General features: G+C 54.3%; 1 protein-coding gene and 1 pseudogene across 4 annotated transcripts; one reads left to right on the forward strand and one right to left on the reverse strand.

Moving 5' to 3' along the window:
- Window positions 1–1689: 1689 nt before the first annotated feature.
- On the reverse strand, window positions 1690–20708 carry GTPBP4 (GTP binding protein 4). 4 transcript variants are annotated; one of them, XR_014818187.1, is made up of 17 exons: window positions 20622–20708; window positions 18196–18366; window positions 17186–17289; window positions 16966–17102; window positions 15161–15261; window positions 14575–14667; window positions 13850–14041; window positions 12693–13769; window positions 10385–12159; window positions 9907–10017; window positions 7769–7846; window positions 7455–7506; window positions 6939–7039; window positions 5895–6092; window positions 5074–5139; window positions 3024–3167; window positions 1690–2364 (listed from the first exon to the last, which is right to left on the reverse strand). XR_014818187.1 is itself a non-coding variant. In XM_003357790.5 (17 exons), the coding sequence occupies exons 1-17, from the start codon at window positions 20667–20669 to the stop codon at window positions 2212–2214; spliced, it is 1905 nt and encodes a 634-aa protein (XP_003357838.1). In that variant the 5' UTR covers window positions 20670–20708; the 3' UTR covers window positions 1690–2211. The 4 variants fall into 4 exon arrangements, 1 of the variants encoding a protein (XP_003357838.1); XR_014818188.1 differs by having other exon boundaries at window positions 10385–12151; window positions 12685–13769; XM_003357790.5 differs by having other exon boundaries at window positions 10385–10474; window positions 13704–13769.
- Window positions 10763–12060, forward strand: LOC102160817 (obg-like ATPase 1 pseudogene; annotated as a pseudogene).
- Window positions 20709–21128: the final 420 nt, after the last annotated feature.

The raw sequence follows: 21128 nt of genomic DNA on the forward strand, positions 1-21128 counted from the left end.
GCTCAGTTGCCATCAGGCTTCTGTGCCAAGTCAGGTCTGCAGGTGACTCACTTCTTTTCTGAGGGTCTTTCCCTGGATGTAGACATGCCGACTTTCTAAATTCTCCGGAGCACGTGGTGCTTTGTGAAGTTCTAATCCTTCAATCTACAGCTCTCAAAAGAGGTAAACCGGGAAAATGAGAGGGAGAAAGAAACTGGCACAGGCCCTTCAAATGCCCTGCAGATGGGGATCCATCCGCGTCTACACCACTGCCATTAGAAGCAGCAACCGTGGATTCAACAGTCCTGCTGTTTGGAGGACAAAGCCTTCAGCACCCAACCTGACCCCCATGAGCAGCTCCAGAAATGCAGGCAGTGACCAGCACACGGCTGGGGGTGGAAGAACAGGCAGATACTACTAAGCCACAAGGACTAAATTGATTGAAACTGTGATTTACTGCCAGGAATTTCCTTTTTTTTTTCCTTTTCACGGCCACACCCACAGTACATGGAAGTGCCCAGGCTAGGGGTTGAATCAGAGTGGCCGCTGCCAGCCTATCCCACAGTCACAGCCACATGGGATCTAACTCACACCTGCAACCTACACCACAGCTCACAGCAACATTAGATCCTTGACCCACTGAGCGAGGCCAGGGATCAAATCTGCATCCTCACGGATACTAGTTGGGTTCTTAACCTGCTGAGCCAAAACAGCAACTCACGGCCAGGAGTTTACAAAGAGATAGGCGTTTAAAGCCTCCAGAGCTGCGAACAGTTGCATCAGAGGTCCTGCCAGGGCAGCTGTGCTCCAGGTGCAGCCAGGGACCAGGAGCCGCCTCCTCGTCTTCCTGACATCACTTAACAGGTGTCTCTAACATGGCCTTCCCAGGAGTTCCCGTCGTGGTGCAGCGGAAACGAATCCGACTAGGAACTCTGAGGTTGTGGGTTCAATCCCTGGCCTCGCTCAGTGGGTTAAGGATCTGGTGCTGCCGTGAGCTATGGTGTAGGTTGCAGATGCGGCTCAGATCTGGCGTGGCTGTGGCTGTGGTGAAGGCCGGCAGCTGTAGCTCTGATTGGACCCCTAGCCTGGGACCCTTCATATGCCCCAGGTGCGGCCCTGAAAAGACAATAAATAAATAGACAAAACAGTCTTTCCCAGCATGTACATAGCACATTTTACTTTTTATCCCCGAATGCAACTCTAAACGCACAGACGCGCAGCAAAGCCTCGACTTACACCGCACACCAGACTCCCAGAGGTGTACCCGGTGCCGAGTCGGCAGAGGGGAAGGGCTGCAAGTGCCCAGAGTGGTCGCCACGGCACCTCTGTGGTCATGAGGTGATGGTTTAAGCACTTAACAGTCTAACCTGTTGCTTTCCGCCACGCCTACTCTAAGTGTCCCTCACAATGACTTCCATTTAACGTAAAGGAACACAGATCCCAGAAGGTGCTTCTGGGCTAGGGCGGGGGGTGTCTGGGTTTTAATTAAACACAGTCTCTCTCGACAATGGACCTGAGAGAGGAGATGCCCACATTTAATTGGTGCAGTAAGTTAGGCAACATTATAGTCCACAAAAAAGTACTTTTTGCTTTGGGAAGAGAAAAAAAAAAAAGGAACTTCTATTTACTTGTTTTTCCTTTTCATGTGCCCAAACTGACAATGATTTATAACTAAAAAACCAAAACCAAAACCAACCACATAAATCAGAATGGCTTTCTTTTGGAAGTTTATTTGGGAAAAAATAGTTGCAGACAGACTACACGGGAGCATCGCACAAGACCAGAGAACGACTCTGTGCTGCCCTCTGACTCAGAAGCGTCCCCAGCTCTTGTGTCTGCAGGCCTGGCTGGAAGCCTTTTGCCCACACCCACAGGCACGGAGGTTTTCCCTGCAAAAAAGGACTCACAAGCCGTGAACCCCCGTCCGCTCCTCCAGAGGAAGACCCTTCTCCGTCGGAGACACGTCACACCCACACACCCTCCCAGCCCTGCGCTTCTGAAGCAACCAGCACCCCCCTCAATGAGAAGCCACCGCCTACTCAAAGGACCCGCCTCATCACGCAGTGACGAACCCCCCCCACGCCTGTGCAGCCCGGAGGTGAGCACAGCCTTCCGCAAGGCGATGCGTGCTTTGGCTGTTTCACTGTTACACTCGGTTTACAGACCCGGACTCCAGTTTTTCAAATCCAAACCAGGAAGCGGTTTCGCCAAAGCGCTCCAGCTGCGGGCCCACTACCTCCTGTCCTTCTTGCCTGCTTTCCTCTTGCCTGAGAGCAAGTGCTTGGGCTTCGTGTCAAACACGTGTCTGTCCGCCTCCCCCCTCCGCCCCGAGCGGTTCATTGTCTTCTGCGCCTTCTTCATCATGCTCTTGGCTTTCTTCACCATCTAAGGGGGAGAGGAACACGTCAGCCGCTGCGAACCAAACCCCCGTGCGAGCCAGCATCACCGGCTGGTCCAGGTCTGCTGTGAAGAGCCGGCCAGGGAGCCTCCGCTGCTCTCCCAGACCCCGCGGCCCCGCCCGCAGGACAGACGCTGTACCCACACAAGCCTTGTATCTACAAGGCCAGGATACACTGCTGTAGCTCCTCCTCAGACCCACGAGGAAACGGGATTCCAGCCGGGAAGCTGTCCTCAGGTCTGCGTAACAAGTGGCAAGGCCAGCACGGACACCCAAGCCACCAGAGAGCCACAGCGCGGTGGGACGGAGACCTGGGGTTCCTGTGCGGCCTGCTGGCTCACACAGGCTCGCTCCACCTCGATGTTCCAAATGCCGAAGCCAACTGTCCTTGCATAGTCCTTTCAGGCAAGGGCTGCGGGCTCTGGGCAGGGACAGTCCCACCCGGCCCCGAGTGCCTGGGACCTAGGCACCATCACACATCCCGCTTTGGTCCCCCCCACCCCGCCCCGAGAAAGAGCACAAGGTGCTCCAGGGCCAAGGCCGCCTCGTGGTGCAGCGCACAGCGAACCCCCACCCCGACCCCTGCAGGTGCTCAGCCCCGGGGTCTGCTCCGAACCCTGACGCTGTCAGCAACCGAGGAACTGACCTTGACATCCCGCAGCCCAGAGACGTCTCGGGGAGTCCGAGAGCAGCTGCGGCTCCGGGCCGCAGCGGGGGGCGGGACAGAGTCTCCCCGCTTTCTCTTCCTAGTGACACTGCGAGACCGTCTGGCCTGGACTGCGTAATGCGCCTGAAACACATGGAGAGCAAACGTCACGCCACAGGGTCCCAGCCTCAGTGACAAACATGAAATTACCCCAACAAAGGGGGAGGCACGTGGGGTTTTAGAACCGTCATCCGCAAAGCCGAACACCTTCACACCCCAGAGCTGATTTCATGTGACTCAGTGGCCAGTCTCTCACCAACACACCTGCCGGACGAGCGTCCCTGAGCCTGTTTCAACTCTACCTGGATCTACTGGGCGCTGCCTGCTCAGCCCTGTCAGGGGAAGGATGGCGGGGGCGCAGAGGCAGAAAGCCCAGCACACGGCCAACACCCCAGGGTCAGAAGCCACAGGTGAGCATGAAAATAACGCCCTGTGCAAACAAAGCAGGACACCCTCCCCACGCCAGTGAACACGCAGATGAGCCTGAAACACGGCATCTTTGATTCCTCCGGTTCCCCTTCTGGGAAGCCGTTTGAGAAAACAACCCAGAATACGAAGACGCTCTTCACACAAAGACGTTTATGCTCTGGCATAATTTCTCAAGCAAGGAAAGCCGGACTCCAAGTTAACGGAAAAGCTTTCTAACTTCTGGGCTCTAAGGAACACGGCTCTAAACTATTTATAGACTGTGTCCCTCTCGCACCTGGAGACTCAATACCAACTGTGTTTATTCTGTAACTTAGACTGAAGCTAATTAAAGCTCTATGCAAGTAGGTCAGTTGCCGAAACCAAAGTCGCAGTTTAAGTATAAAAACTGCGATGCGACACCCACGGCATGCACCTGTCCCGTGCTCCTGGAGAGTCTGTCCCCACTGCATTTTTTCCCCTGATGCAAAGTCTTCTGCTCTGGGTTTCTTACCCGTCATCTTATACTCTTCGGCGTAAAATAAAGTATTTTATTCAATTAAAAACACAAGAGAATTCCCCGACAGCTCAGCAGGTTAAGGATCTAGTGCTGGAGTTCCGGTTGTGGCTCAGCGGTTAATGAACCCAACCAGTATCCTAGTATCCATGAGAACTCGGGTTCGAACCCTGGCCCTGCTCAGTGGCATAAGGATCCAGCATTGCCACGAGCTGTGGTGCAGGTCACAGACGTGGCTCAGATTCCCCCACTGCTGTGGCTGTGGTGTAGCCAGCGGCTGCAGCTTCGATTCAACCCCTAGCCTGGGCACTTTCACATGCCATGGGTGCGGCCCCAAAAAGACCAAAAAGAAATTCTAGTGCAGTCACTGTAGCAGCTTGGGCCACTACTGTGACGTGGGTTCGATCCCTGGCCTGGAAACTTCCCCATGCCTCAGGCGCAGCCCAAAAAGACAAAAATCACCCAGAGTCCCCGCTGTGGCACAACACAGTGTCTTGGGAGCACTGGGACGCAGGTCCGATCCCCCGGCACAGCGGGTTAAGGATCCAGCACTGGTGCAGCTGTGGCTTAGGTTGAAACTACAGCTCGGATCTGACCCCTGAACTGGGCACTCCACATGCTGCAGGGTGGCTAAAGAAAAAAAAATTACCCTAAGATGAAAACCACTCACGCCACAATGACAAGTAAACGCTACACGTGGAATGCGGTTATATAAACGCTTTAGAAAGATAAAACAGGAAAGCCTCCGCATTAAGAAACTGGACTGGAAGGCGTCTACCACACTGAATTCATTTCTGAGCTGTCAGCACAAGTGACACTCCCTTAGCCTGGGTGGAGAACCACGACCACACACCACAGCGGGCAGGGCACCACGCAGGGCAGGGGTCGCCTGGGGACGGGCTGGGCCCTCCGACCCCTCCCCTCCTGCAGGGGGAGCGAGCACGGCCTGTAGCCCCGGACACGGTCACTGCCTCTCCTCCGCCTCCCGAGGAAAATCCACAGGCCCCCATCCCTGGTTTCCCAAGACGAAGCCTCGGGCCCTCGGGTCTGAGGCCTCTGCCCACTCACGTCGTCCTTGTGGTCCATGTCCACGCCGAGCGCGCGCATCTCGTCCTCCAATACCTTCCGCTGCACCTGCAGGGGAGGCGGCGGTGGACTTGAGCAAGTTTATTTGGATGAAGCGCTACAGCAGAGGCAGGGAAAACGCCTCTCGCACAACAGTGTGCAAGGCCGAGCTCAGACAGTGCCTCTGCCATCTCCCGCTCATGTGCTTGCACAGCTCACCAGCCCCTGAGCGGTAACTCTCCCCCCGGGGGCGCCTGCTGCGGGCAGGACGGCACGGGCGCTGCACTCCTGGATGCCCTCAGCTCCCGGGGGTTCCCACGAGGACCCAGAGGCCAGGGCCTCCCACCCCGAGGGCGCGGGGTGGCTGATGTGCCCCGTCCTTTCCCTCCCGCCCCGTCAATCTCACTGCCCGCACCAGCACCCTCTCCCGAGGCCCTGTGTCTTCCTGGGAGGCCTGGGGCTGGAAGGTGCTGCAGACCCGCTAGGACGGGGCGGTCCTTGCTGGGGCACAGGCCACTCGAGCCCCCGTCGGCTCTTAGTCAGCCTGGGTCAGGTTCGTGTAAATTGCAAAAGCTGAGTCCTGACTAAGGAAGAAGAGAGACGGCAGCTTTACTTCCACAAACCGCAACCATGACCGTAACCGGTACAGCTGCAGAGCGGCTGAGCCCAACCATGAAAGTCAGTAAGAAAGGGGGTAACACTCAGAACACACAAGGCCAAAATCCACCTCGAAACTCAGCAGGTCCCACAAGACCCAGGGAGCCGCAGGCCCAGCAAGGACGAGGCGCGGGCCCCGAGGAGTGACGCCTCCGAGGGACACCTGCCTTCTTGGCCGTGCGGGGCATCCTGGGGCCCCCGGCATCCTTCTCTCTGGACTGGAGAATCTTCAACTTCTTTTTTTCCCTGATCTGCTTCGCCAGCTGGCGGATCTCCGCCATTTCCTCGTCCTCACTGTCAGACTCGCTGTCATACTCCCCGGCAGCGGCTCGTAACTCCTCTTCTTTCTCCAACTCTTCCAGTTTCTTTAATAAAGAAAAGCCATAACTAAGTCAGCAACGACAAACTCACAAGCAGCACAACCACCTTCCTAGAGACCAGGGGTCGGCGAGCCTTTCAGGGTGCGAGGCACGCCCGGCTCAGGCTCACCCGGGCCTTGCCTGACGCGCTGGGGCCCAGCTTCTGCAAACAGGCTCCGGGCAGAAAAGAGCAGAGACTAAGCCGCCAGCTGCAGGCTGTCCAGGGCTGTTTCTTTCCCTTCTCTAGAAACCTCGCCCCCAACTCCACGGCGAGCCCCGGGCAGGGGGTCACGGCCTCACTGCCCAGCTCCCGGCAGGCACCTCCAAGAACTCTGTTCTCGGGGAAGTGAGACCGTCCGTCGGGACTGGTCCTGAACCCGCTCCTCCCCAGACCCAAGCTCCTTGGCGGTACAGTTGAGAAGAGCGAAAAACAGGCCCTGTGAGAGGAGCCCGACAGAGGGTCCTCGCCACCGATGCGGAAAGCGGGCTGGGCCTGGAGCACAGCAGGCGGCACCTTTCCAAAGCCCGACTCTGGAGAGAAAGGACAGCGAGCACAGGAGAGTTTGGGCCCGAGAAAGTCTGTGTTTAGGAAAAGATGAGAGAAACTTGTGGGGACTCATAGGTCACAAAAGAGCGAAGGGGAGCGGCAGAGACAGGAGGCAGAGCCGGGGCAGAGCCACCTGGGGAAGCCGAGGGCCGGGCGGGTGGGCGACAGCCCAGGGGCTCCTTCCTGAGCGGAGGCCGCCGAGGACCAGCGGGAAGAGTCCGGGGGTCTCGGGGGCTGGATCTCCTGCTCAGCAGAGGGCAGAGGACTGGGAATGACCGAGTTGCTCAGTGACGCGTGCCACAAACCTGCATGATGTCGGGGTCGATGTAGTCGGCTATGTTGTGGCCTTCCCAGATCTCAGGAATCTTATCGTGTTTTTCCGATGAGTTCATTATATCCCAGTACTCTGCAGGTTCAACACAGAACATCTGCCACGTTGGGTCTCCACCTTCAACTACCACGTGCCCCGAGCGAGCCACAGCCCACACAATCCCACGCCGAGCATGTGGTCCAAGACCCGGGGAGGAGAGCACACACGTGACCAAAGGACTGCCCAGGCTCGTCCCCAGGCCACCAGGGCCCGAAGGCGTCAACAGCCGGGCTGGCCCAGCACTTACAGGCGGGAGAGCTACAGGAGGGACCGCCCCCAGAGGGACAGAAGACAATCAGCAAGGAGCATCTCAGCCCTGGCGGGCAGAGCCGTGGTCACCCGCGAGACGCTCAACTCGGGGCACGCGGGGAGAGCCTGTGCGCCTTGAAGCACTCAAGCGGGGGGCTTCCCACGGCAGCGGCGGCCTAGCCAACCAGCCCGGGAGCCTTACTCTGAAGGTCCAAGACGTAATCATCTCCCATCTCCAGCTCCACGTCCCGTTCCTGCAACGAGAACACACGTTTCACCTGCGCCGCCCAGCCCGCGGCGCCACCCGACCCCCACTATCATCTGACCCATGGCGCCACATGACCCGCAGCGCCAGAACTGCCCTGGCCTGTCCCCGTGAAAGCACCCCTTCGGCAGCCGAGGTGACGCCTGCTTCTGGTCAGAGCTGTTTCTGGCCCCGGCAAACCAGCCATCTCCCCCCCGGAGGGTCTCCAGGGCCCAGGGATTGTGAGCAGGCCCCCAGGGCTCCCCACCTACCCGCTTCCTCTTCTGCTCCCCGAGCTCCATTCTCCTTCTTCGCGCCACCACGCCTTCTGGAATGAACGGGGGCCGCTCCTGAGAAGACATTATGGGAAAGGCCTACATGAGATGCCTGAAGAACCACACGCAAACGCTCCATCTGCAAGGGAAACAAAACCACACCCAGCCCAACCCCAAAGCAACAGATGATCTGGGGGGGAGGGCAGCAGCAGGACCGGTGTGGCCAAGGGAGCCAGGAGGTCTCCGCAGTCGGCTATAAAATCTACACAGAAAAGAACAAAGAGTAAGACGAGGGAGAAAAATTACGAAGGCAGCAGCAGAGGAGAAACAAAGCAGGTCAAAGAATAGGAGAAATTCAGACAAAAGCCCGAGTATGTACCAGGGTACAAGGGACGGCCCCCAACCAGTGCTGGGGTGATGACAGCTGGACTCCCTCCACCGCCTCCTGAGAACAGGGTAGGCCCACAACTGAAGGAAGGTTCTATTCAAGAAAGGTGAAATTTAAAACTCGACCATCAAACACGGACGGACTCCTTTTAAAGAATGTCTTTGGAATGAATGGTAGGTCTTTCTATACACAACACAAAACTCAGTAGCTGTAAAGAAAATATCAATATATATACCAACTTAAAAACATGTAATTTCTGGAGTTCCCGTCGTGGCGCAGTGGTTAACGAATCCGACTAGGAACCATGAGGTTGCGGGTTCGATCCCTGCCCTTGCTCAGTGGGTTAACGATCCGGCGTTGCCGTGAGCTGTGGTGTAGGTTGCAGACGCGGCTCGGATCCCGAGTTGCTGTGGCTCTGGCGTAGGCCGGTGGCTACAGCTCCGATTCAACCCCTAGCCTGGGAACCTCCATATGCCGCAGGAGCGGCCCAAGAAATAGCAACAACAACAACAACAAAAAAAAAAAAAAGACAAAAGACAAAAAAAAAAAAAAAAAAAAAAAAAAAAAAAAAAAAAAAAAAAAAAAAAAAAAAACATGTAATTTCTTTGAGGTTAAAAAAAAAGAATCTCCCATCTCAAAAAGCAAATGACAAAAAAAATTCAATTTCCCTTAATACAAAAATTACAAATCGATGCGTAAAACTAAAAAAGTGTAAAGGCAAACGAGCACATTAAAAATGCTCAACTGCACAATTATCAAGATACACATCCAAATAAAATCCAGAAAAATAAAAAACCCAGCTGCACATGATGTGCACTAACTGGAAACGATCAGGCTGAATAAGCCGGTGAGTGTGCCTGTCTGAAACTATGACGCAGAAATACCGCTTCTCATGACGTAACTTTCATTTTACTTGTGGGAAAAAAATGTGTGGTACTGAATAAAAATCACACTGACAAAATCCTAAAGAACAAGGCCCTGCCACACAGCACAAGGACTGCATTCCGTATCTTGTAACAAACGACACAGCAAATCCGAAAAAGAATATGCATAGGTCCGTGCATGACGGAATCGCTCTGCTGTTCATCAGAAACTATCACAACTCTGTAAATCACTGCACCTCAATAAAAAATGACAGTGAACAGTGGTGTAACTTCTTTGGAACAGATACGGTAAAGTCATTAACAGCAATGTCACTGACAGCGACTCCATCCGCCTAGACTGGGCGACAAAACTTACTGTCACATGAACAGACACACAGGAAACAGGGAACGCTAAGGAAAGGGTCATGGCAACAGCGGCACGGTCTTCAGCCTCAGCCAGTTAGACTGGCAGGACCAGGGTGCACGCGCCAACCGTCTTGGCGTACCCACCAGAAGGGTGCCTTTCTGGAGGACAAGGGCTTTACACTTCACCCTACAGACAAGGCTGCAATTAAAAGCAGAGACCCAGGTATAAAAACAGACCTCTGAGCCCTGGTATTAATGGCAAGAGTGAAGAATATGAAAAAATACAACTTATTTACACATTTAAAACTTTGTTAAAAAGCTTGTAAAAGCCAAGACGTGTCTGGAAGGGGAAACAGGTGAGACGGAGAAAGGGTGGTGGGAGAAGCAGGATGTGACCGGGCTCTTCACACCCCTTTGGCTCCTTCCCGACGGGACACGCCCAGTGTGACCTACCCCAGGAAGACAGAGAGGACGCGCGCAGGCCCCGCCCTGCCCCCCAGCCAGGAGGGCGGACCCACCTTGTCATCTCTTCTGCTGGGAACCGCCAGGTGCAGTCTGTTCAGCACCTCGTTCACTTTATTTCCTTTCATCTTGGTTTCGACACGATGAGCCAAAAGCCGGTCACAAGCCTAAGAAGGTGAGAAAACCCAGCATGGGTCACAGGGCGTCCACTCAGTGTCCTGCCGCCTCTCGGAAGGAACCAGGATCCAAGGGCCCGGAACCAGGGCTCCGGCGTTGGTCTGGGAGCTGCTCTGCACCTCCTCTCAGTGGTGGCATCAGAGGCCACCTGACGGCCGGCAGGGGCAGGACCCCAGCAGGCAGAAGTGAGCGGAAACGACCTGTGGAGGGAGCGTGGGCACCCCTGGATTCCCCACCCGCCACCCCTGGTATCTCTGGGCAGGGGGGGACCAGGGTCACCCCTCCTGCCCCACTACGAGCACGTCCAGGGCCCGTGACACCAAATGACCATTCTCCCAGCTCGTGGGGGGCACTGACCTCAGTTTTCACCTGCATGACCCCTTCCTCCGTCAGGGTGCTGGTCTCCACCACAGGAAACCCCGCGGCCTGCAGGTCTACAAATATTTTCTGGAAACACAAGGGAAAAGAGACGCGTCATCTCCTCCCAGGTCCCCACAGACAGACCTCACTGCTCAAGCAGGTGCTAGAGATGCTGACGGTAACGCTGGCGACACCGGCGCTGGTTTTTAACTCTTTGAAGGACGTGGCCCCGAGTCTCCTTGGCCCTACCCCTTCCCGTGATCAAGAGACCACACCTTACGGGCGAATCAAACCGGAAGACAGCAAGCAAACGGAAGCACCTGTGTGGAACCGTCTGCAGCCTCTGCCCCTGAAGAGAATCCTGACAACATCAAGATGTGGATTTTGACAGAGAAGGTCCTCGAAGCCATTTTTCATAAAACACTCGGCCCCCACAGCCGGAGACGACGCCTTAGAAAACGGCACAGCTCCCCCTTCCTCCCATCACGGCTGCCGGGACCTCGGGTCACCATCGTCCCCAAGCACGATGGCCCCAAAAAGGGAGGTGATGCAAGTAAACCACCCTCCATCACTGAATGATTCGGCACCTCCTTGAAAACTGGTGTTGCTGGATTGCCAAATGCTGGGAAACCTACCTTTTTCAATGTATTAACCAACTGTCAAACTTCAGCAGAAAACTTTCCCTTCTGCGCGACTGATCCTGACGAGAGCAGAGCTCCTGTGCCGCATGAATGCTCTGACCCTCGCTGCCAGTGCCACACACCAGCGAGGAAACGCCCGCCTGTCTGAATGTCAGTGGGCACCGCGGGCCTTGTGAAAGCAGCTCGCGATGTGCGAGGCCTGGAAGCGGCCCCGTCATCTCTGAGCGCCTGCGATGGAGTCTTTCATCTAACACGTGCTGTTGAAGACGCTGCCGTCACACGTGTTGACGGACGTGTAGACCCTACTCGAGCTAAAGAAATAGCACATGAAGAGCTTCAGCTTCAAGATGAGGCAACGACTGGGCGCATCACAGACAAACCGGAACAAGCGGCTGTGAGAGGAGCGATAGAAACTAAAACCCGAACATGACGAACGCGCAGAGTCAGGCGCTGGGTTGCTGATCAGAGAAACCCGTCTGCTCCTCTCACGACTGGACTGACAAAGACACCGACGAGCTGAATCAACACTCGTTTCTGACTTCAATCCTTCTGAAGAAGACGCCATTAGAAAGAAAAACAAACGCTTGGAAAAAAGTAAGGCGTGGGTGGACGGGCAGCACCAGGTGCCTTGGCCATTCCTGTCAGAGGGCCTGGGAACTCAAGTTGCAAGAACTGAGTGCTGAGGAGACAGAAGTATCTGGAAGCCAACAGGACAAAAAGCGCTCTGCCAGAGATCACTGAGGCTGGGCTGGCAGCACTCCAACTAGAACACTTTTCACTGCAGGCCCGATGAAGTGCGTGCACGGACCATCAGGAAAGGGACAAAGGCGCCTCAAGATGCAGGAAAAGATTCACACGGATTTTGAAAAAGGATTCATTGTGGCTGAAGCAATGAAATGCATAGACTTTAAAGAGGAAGGTCCTGGAGCTCCTGTCGTGGCGCAGTGGTTAACAAATCCAACTAGGAACCACGAGGTTGTGGGCTCGATCCCTGGCCTCACTCAGTGGGTTGAGGATCTGGTGTTGCTGTGAGCCGTGGTGTAGGTCACAGATGTGGCTTGGAGCCCAGGTTGCTGTGGCTGTGGTGTAGGCTGATGGCTACAGCTCCAATTCGACCCCTAGCCTGGGAACCTCCATATGCCACAGGTGGGGCCCTAGAAAAAGAACCAAAAAGGGGGGGGGGGGTCCTGAAAATGCAGTCAAGGCTGCTAGAAAGTGCAGACAACAAGGCGGAAGTTACACTGTTGAAGATGGAGATATTATCTTCTTCAAATTTAATACACCTCAACAACCAAAAAAGAAGTAAATTTTAGTAATGGCTCAGATAAATGACAACTTCCAAAAAGTACGTGTTTTAAAAAAAATTAAATTTTCCAAAAAATGGTTGGGATAAAGTTGGGGATAAGAATCTTCTACAAACAAAATTAAATTAAAACACTGGAGTTCCCGTCGTGGCACAGTGGTTAACGAATCTGACTAGGAACCATGAGGTTGCATGTTCAATCCCTGGCCTCACTTAGTGGGTTAAGGATCCAGCATTGCCATGAACTGTGGTGTTGCTCACAGATGCACTCAGATCCCACGTTGCTGTAGCTGTGGTGCAGGCTGGTGGCTGTGGTGTAGGTCGGCGACTGCCACTCCGATTTGACCTCTAGCCTAGGAACCTCCATATGCCGAGGGAGCAGCCCCAGAAACGGCAAAAAGGCAGAAACAAAACGAAACCAAAAAAACCTGTGTACCTCCAACGAAATGCAAGTTCGCTAAACGTGAACAACTTTGCTTTTCACGTGATTAAGACCCTACTCCAAGTGGGAGAAGCTTTTCAGGAACCCGATTACTCTCGTGATGCTTCACTAACCACCACGCTTGCCAAGCCCGACACACTTGCCAGTGAGGACAGTGGGGCTTTACTCTTTTTGAATCTACAGATAATGCATGCGCGACAGTACTCCAGCGATCTACACTCAATAAAACATTTGACAAAACCAAACCAAAACAAAACAAAACAAAACAAAACGATACAGCAACATCTATGAATCCAGCCAGGACTGAGGATGTCATTCGCGGCCTCTCCCACCACCGGGCTGCAGGTGCGACAGGCGACCACAACAGGTGAGCGCCTCAGGAACCCCGCCTACCTCCCTCGTGGCAGATTCCTTGTCCCTGAAAAGAGCGGCCACACCGCTGCAGCGCCTGCCACGGCTCCGGGGAGGCCACCAGCAGTCAGCGCTGCTTCTCAAGCCTCATCACTGCAAAAGGGCCCAGAGGCGCCACTCCTCCCAGGGCCCAGCACGGCAGGCGGGCAGGCCGCTGACCTCCAGGGCACGAGGCCCTAACCCGTCTCTACAGCCCAGTGCTTCCAGCCTGGAAAGCCAAGCTCACTCCACAGGCTGCGGTCCCCGGAGGAGGCGTCCACGTGGCACAGAAGGGCTTGCCGCCAGGCCCACACGGAGGTGGCACCTCCTGAGCAGCCAAGGCTAGCACGGCCCCTCGGTCCCGGGTCCCTGAGTCCCGGGCCACATCCGCCTGCCCTAAGGGGTTCTCCTGAGCTCAGGGAGACTCGGCCACTGAAGATGCCCTCGCCCCTGAGAACCAGAAAACCAGACTAGCGTCGCTAAGGGGCCTCTAGAGAGGCTGCCCGTGAGGAGCGTGGGTGAGCGGTGGCGGAGACTCACCTGGTCGTCCTCCGAAAGCTCGGCGATTCGCCTCACGTCGCATTTGTTCGCTACCACGATGAGAGGCTGGAACAAGGAACGAAGGAAGGGGACGATGACCTTCCCGCCGCAGGTGCCACCCGGAGCCCCGGCAGCGCGACGCTCACCTTGTTGACGAAGAGGGGCCTGATGCTCTGGAAGAGCGCCAGCTGCTCCCTCAGGCCGTGCCCGCACTGCTCCGACAGGTCCATCACGTAGAGGACCGCGGCCCGCAGGTGCGCCAGGGCCGTGATGGCCTGCATCTCGATGGTGTTCCGGTCCTCCAGGGGGTGGTCCAGGATGCCGGGGGTGTCCACCACCTGCGGTCACAAGGGCTCAGCCAGCACGCCCGAGGGCGCCTACACCCAGCCTGGCCCCGCGAGGCTGGGAAATGAGACCTCCTGACCGAGGGAACGCCCCGGGGCGGCGAGGGCCAGGCGGGCATCCTCTGCCCGTGAGAGGTGGGGGCCTGCAGAGCCGCTGAGGGACCAGCCGCTGACCCGGAAGCACTGCTTCCCGACAGCGACACAGGAGCACAGGAAGGACCCCCCCACAGGCCAGGAAGCCCATCGCTGACAACGGTTCCTTCATGGGCCGGCAGCGGTTTTTAAAGCTTCTAAGGGCAGCTGAGGAGCCGGGCGACTCTGAGCGCCTCAGAAGCACCACCGTCAGCAGACTCTGCGCTGGGAGCAGCTGCTGCCCCGAATCCCCGAGGCCCCGCCCGGCTCCTGGGAGGCCCCGAGGCTCACATGAGCGGCCCACAGGGATGGTCCCTGTGACCCGTGGTGCCCTGGACGGGGGCAGCCGCCGAAATCAAAGTCCACGCAAAGAGCCCACGCGCACCAGCTCTCACCTGCCAGCGCAGGTACTTGTAATCCATGTGCCCGACAAACAGGGACTTGGTGGTGAAGGCGTAGGGCTGCACGTCCACGTCCGCTCGTGTCACCTAGAGCAGCAGCACAGCCGCGGCTCAGCCCCGCACACCCCAGACCCCACCCCGGGCAGGAACGCCAGCACCCGGGGCGGGGGACGGGCTCCGCTCCCTCCTGCCGAGGCCCGCGGAGGAGGCCCGGGATCTGGGGACCCCGGCAGCCCGCCCTCGCCCCGCGGCCCGGCAGCGGCCAAGACCTTCCTGTGACGGATGCGCCACACCTGCACCTGGCCCGAGAGCCGGGCACCGACCGTGAACTCCTGAAACTCAGGCGGGAGACTAAGGACTGGACTTCCTGTTGCTGTTTAATGGTAGTTAATTAAATGGCCGCCGTCAACCAGGCGACACTACGCGTCTCAAGCCCCTTACAGGTGTGCAGGACACACAGATTTCTGGGACAGAGTTGGTCAGAGGAGAAGGTGCTGTGAGCCCGGGCCGGTGCCGACTGAGGACAAGCAGCCCGCCCCCGCACGCGACCCTGGGTCGCCCCGTCGCCCCTCAGCCAAACCTTGTTGATGAAGCTGGACTTGCCGACGTTCGGGTGCCCACACAGAAGCAGGGTCCTGGTGTTCGGGTCGATAGTTGGCAGTCGGGACAGATGCTGACGCACTGTGACAAGAGAGACGAGCTCAACTTCAGGAGAAACACTAAGGAAACGAAACTGCACCGTCTGTTCCACTTGGCTTCCAGGCCTGCGGTCATACCGCCTCGCCCTGGCATCCCGGGGCCGGTATGGCGCCAAAGGAGCAGAGCACCAGCTGCTGCAGCACTGCGCCTTGCGAGCTCGTGCTCCCCGTCTGGCTGCGTTGGGAACCCCACTCCGAGGCCCCCCTGCCTGGTCTCCCTACCCCCTAGGTCCAAGGCAGGGCCCAGACGGAATGAACCCAGCAGCCTATTCACTGAATGACGTTTGGAAAAGCATTTTTGAGCACATGTGCTGCCATTTCCTGGCCAGGCAGCGGGCCTCTCCCCATGATGAGCCTCCTCGGGGGGCCTCGTGTGCACCTCGCACCTGCTCCAGTGACACGACCAGCCACCGCGGTCACTGGAAGCCTTGTCAAAGCAGCTGAGTACTACTATCTCGTCGCAAATTATCTGCAAGGTGCTGGGGGGGGGGGAATGAAACCAAATCAGATGGAAATCAGGCATATGACGTGTAAACATACACGCGCACGAGAAGGCGAATCATGGTTTCAGTGAAATCCTACATTAACCTATTCTTATTTTACATAATTATTCCTAGGGCACCCGCAGCATATGGAAGTTCCAAGCCAGCGGGGGAATCAGAGCTGCAGCTGCTGGCCTACACCACAGTCACAGCAGCGCCAGATCAGAGCTGCATCTCTGACCTACATCTCTGCTCACAGCAACACCAGATCCTTAACCCACCGAGCAAGGCCAGGGATCAAACCCACAGCCTCACGTATACCAGTCAGGTTCATAACCTGCTGTGCGACAATGGGGACTCCTGTACATTCATTTAGAAACTGTCCTATTAAATAAAACTAGCAGGTGACAAACCTGGATTAGCAGTTTGATGCTAACACATCTCACAAGAAAATGCATTAAAAGTCAACAATAGGTAAAACTATGCGTCATTTTACATTTTTTTTGTATTTCCCTCTAATTTATAACATACACGCCTTATCTAGGAAATTTGAAAACCATAAATCTTCCTAACACTACTACTACTTTGTAAGCACTGTATATGCTACCTGCTTTTGCAATAACATCTAGCCTGTTAGAATTTCTTATAAACTAGGCTGAGGAAAATAATTTGATCCTATTGCTAAAACAAAAACAAACATTTTTATTTTAATTTTTTTGGGTCTTTTTTGCCATTTCTAGGGCCACTCCCGTGGCATAAGGAGATTCCCAGGCTAGGGGTCGAATCAGAGCTATAGCCGCCGGCCTACGCCAGAGCCACAGCAACGCAGGATCCGAGCCGTGTGTGCAACCTGCACCACAGCTCATGGCAACGCCAGGTCCTTAACCCGCTGAGCAAGGCCAGAGATCGAACCCACAACTTCATGGTTCCTAGTTGGATTCATTAACCACTGAGCCACGACGGGAACTCCAAAAATAAACATTTTTAAAATAATTTCTCAGAGTTCCCTGGTGGCCTAATGGTTAAGGATCCAGCATAGTCACTGCTATGGCTCAGGTCATGGCTGTGGCACAGGTTAGGCCCCCAGCCTGGGAATTTCTGTATGCTGTGGGTACAGCAAAAAAAATAAAAAATAACTTTTTGCCAAGTATCAAATACCCGAAAAGGATGCACTAAAACCCTTTTTGCTGGTGTCCATCAAGTACCTTGTTCCAAATACTCCAAACTCTGCTTCTGTCTTTTGATAATAGTGCACATTCGCCCGAGGGCAGCGCGCTTCAGCTGCTTGCAGCGGTACAGAGAATCACCGTATTTCATGAGCCGCACATAATCTTTAGCAACACTGAAAGAAAGAGGAAGAAATACATAAGATTTTTTCATTTTTGACAGTAATTTAAAAGCTACTGTATAAAAAAAAAATCTTACTTGTCCACTAAATTTTTGGCAATGTTTATCTGTCCTAGAGCCAATTTGTAATGATCCTTGTCATACAGAATGTTCATCAGATCAGCATAAAATGGATGAATATCCTACAAAGAAAAACAAAGCGGTCATTTTGGCACAGGAGTGTCTCATTCCTATGTGTGAAAAATACTTGAAGGAATTCCCACTGCAGCACCTCACTGCAGGAGTGGCTCAGTGGGCTCGTCCTGACTAGTATCCATGAGGATGTGGATTTGATCCCTGGCCTCGCTCAGTGGGTTAAGGATCCCCCATGGCCGTGAGCTGTGGTGTAGGTCGCAGACGCAGTTTCAATCTGGCGTTGCCGTGGCTGTGGCGCAGTCCGGCAGCTGCAGCTCAGATTTGATCTCTCCCCTGGGAACTTCCACATGCCTCAGGAAAAAAAAAAAAAAAAATCTATCCCCAGCCCAGCACAGTAGGTTAAAGACCTGGCATGGCTGCAGCTGTGGCACAGGTCTCAGCTGTGGTTCAGATTCAATCCTGGCCCAGGAATGTCTACATGCCACGGGTGCAACCATGAATTTTTTTTTTGAAAAAAGAAAGCACACTGGCTGCCATTAGGTGATGAAGCAACAAGATCACAAATGCTGGTGAGCCTCAGGCCACTGTCCCAACTTGAGGCCACAGGAAAAGGAGCCTTGGAAAAAGGGGGCAGGGGAAGCAGACAAGCCAGTGAGACCACAGCACTGCGGGCTTTGGGCCCATAGCTTTTAGAGAGCTCAGCCGAACCCCATAAACTCAGAGGTTACAAAGCCTTGAGACCAGGCTCTGGGCCTCAGATGGAGTTAGACGGGGAACCAAAGGACCTGTGTTCAGTTCCGAGGTCTGCCACTAACTCAGCAGGTGAACTCCTCCGACAGATCCATCGTTTCCTCCTTCCTTTGTTATCTGTCAAATGAGCACCCAGCCTGGTTTAATCCTGACAGTCTGAGGGTTCACATTTACATAATCGCTTATGACCCTCGGTCACGTACATCCAATTTGGGGAAATCCGTCAGAATCTGCGAGAGTCTGTCATGGTAATTCTGCTGAGTAAACTTGACTTTCCTCATATAAAAATGTCTGATGCGATGGATCTGGTAATGTTTATGAATAACCGTTGGAGTCTTTCGTTGAGTCTTCGACAATGTCAGGTCAATAAAGTCCTGCAATTAAATAAAGTAAGACACAGTTACACCAAAAAGTCTACTTTCATCCACTTACGTGAAACTGTCCTAAAAGATTAAAATTTAATGATGCTGTATGTTTCATTTTATTTTTTTATTTTTTGGTTTTTTTTTTTTTTGTCTTTTTACCTTTTCTAGGGCTGCTCCCGCAGCATATGGAGATTCCCAGGCTAGGGGTCGAATCGGAGCCGTAGCTACCGGCCTACACCAGAGCCATAGCAACGCAGGATTCGAGCTGCGTCTTCGACCTACACCGAAGCTCAGGGCAACGCTGGATCCTTAACCCACTGAGCAAGGCCAGGGATCTAACCCGCAACCTCATGGTTCCTAGTAGGATTTGTTAACCACTGCGCCACAACAGGAACTCCTATTTTTTGGTCTTTTCGTCTTTTTAGGGTCACACCCGTGGCATACGGAGGTTCCCAGGCTAGGGGTCTAATTGGAGCTGTAGCCACTGGCCTACACCACAGCAATGCCAGATCCGAGCCCCATCTGCAACTTATATCATAGCTCACAGCAATGCCAGATCCTTAACCCACTGAGCGAGGCCAGGAATCAAACCTGCAACCTCATGGTTCCTAGTTGGATTCGTTTCTGCTGCGCCACGATGGGAACTCCATAATAATACTATATATTTTAAATCACAAACCATTTTCCCAACTAAATTTTCAACATAAAACCTTGCTGATCTTCATAGTTCCTGGTCTTTAAGAAACAGTCAGCAAACAGCTGCTAAAATAAATTTTATCCCATGCTTACCTGACATTATCCTAATTTCCAAATACCTAAGAACCCCTGAAACTTTAAGTAGCCAAACTACTCAAGCATAAATCAGAAAAAATATCTTAAAATAATTGAGATCAATGAGAGAAATAGAGTGACAAATACATAAGATCAATAATATGTGGAATCTAATAAAAATGATACAAGAGAACTTACAAAACAAAAACAGACTCAAAGATGTCAAAGCCAAAATTATGTTTACCAAAGGGGAAAGGTGGGGGGAAGGGATAAATTGGGGGTTGGAACCGATATATACACATTACTACGTCCGTGGCATATGGAGGTTCCCAGGTTAGGGGTTGAATCGGAGCTGCAGCTGATGGACTACACCACAGCCACAGCAACGCCAGATCCGAGCCCCATCTGCAACCTACACCACAGCTCATGGCAGTGCTGGATCCCTGACCCAGCTCTAGGAGTTTATTAGGAGTTCCTGTTGTGGCACAGCGGAAGTGAATCCGACTAGAATCCATGAGGATTCTGGTTCAATCCCTGGCCTTGCTCAGTGGGTTAAGGATCTGGCGTTGCCCTGAGCTGTTGTGTAGGGCAGCAGCTACAGCTCTGATTCATCCCCTTGCCTGTGAACTTCCACTGGCCACAGGTGTGGCCCTAAAAAGCAAAAAAAAAAAAACAAAAAACAAAAAAAAACAAAAAACAAACCACAAGGAATATAATAGCTGAATAAGACATGATAGCTGGTCTCAAATACTTCATGACCAATGGGAAAAAAATATTTAAGTGAATGGTTAGAATGCAATTTTATAAACACCGACTGAATCTACTAATGAAAGCCAAAAAAAGTGGGTGATGTATAGTGAGCTGGACTTTCGCTCTACAATTTTAAGTATCTCAAGTTTTAGAGGAACTATTTTTTTTTTTGTAATCCTAACCATAAAGAGAACTTTAAAATAAAATGAAATTAAAAGGCGAAACTTTCTTTTAAAAAGAGAAACAGTTCTATTTCAACTTGCACACCTTTGGCTTTGAAAGTGCATAAGATAAACAGGTAAAACCAAAAGCCACTATTTATTTCCTAAGGGATGTAAGGTGATTACTGACAGACACGAGCAGACAAATTCCTGCAATAATGTCAGGAGCACCGGGAGGGACCTCCACCCCTCCTCCACCTGGCTGTCTACGAATCCTTAGGGACCAGTTCAAAAGCTACAGGCTCCATTGACGTTCTCCCTGACTCTCCGTCTTCTCTGGAGGAACCCTAAGGTCTGATGGAGGACCCTAACCCCCAGGGGGCCCAAACCTCTGGGGAAGGACCCCCACCTCTGGCGGGACCCTAACCTGGGGGCCCTAATTCCGAGAGAACACGGCCTAAGAAGGGGGCCTGGGTGGGGGGGGAAGTCGACCTCTCTCTGTTCAGCATTACAGACCGCCCGCCCCACTTTCCCGCGCCCCGGCCAAGAAAGGCGAGGGCAGAAGACCCCAGGGCCGCCTACCTTCGCGGACGGCACCACCGTAATCTTCTTGAAGTTGTAATGCGCCATGCCTGCGACTAGCCACGAGGGACAGCGGTCCGGACTTCCGCCAGGGTGGGCGGCGAGGGCGGGACTTCCGCCCGGGCGGACGGGACTTCCGCCGGCTGCGCGTCACTTCCGGGCTCCCCCTGTGCCGACGGATGGTCTCGCCGTTGCTCGGCGCCCCCTCCCGGCCGGAGGAGGGTCGCGGGGCCGGGGGACTGAGGGAGCGCGGGAGGCGGGGCACGTTCGGTGGGGAGAGGCGGCGCCGAAGCTCCTTCCTGCCGCTAAAGGAGCGGGTCCTGAGAGGCCTCCCTGGAGGCCTGTGCTGCCGCCGGCGGCTGTTGGGCTCAAGGCCCGGCCGCGAGCCCTGTCTGGCCCGGCTCGGGGGGTCCCGGGGGTCCCGGGAGCCTGCGAGTGTCGAGGGGGTGGTCAGAGGTGTTTGGAAGGCTCGGGGGACCCCGGGAGCCTTAGGGGGCCCAGGGTCTC

Source organism: Sus scrofa, chromosome 10 (assembly GCF_054392235.1).
Source record: "Sus scrofa isolate SSC_HxYL_T2T_F1_AM1 chromosome 10, Sscrofa_HxYL_maternal_Yorkshire_Landrace_v2.0, whole genome shotgun sequence".
NCBI lineage: Eukaryota > Metazoa > Chordata > Mammalia > Artiodactyla > Suidae > Sus > Sus scrofa.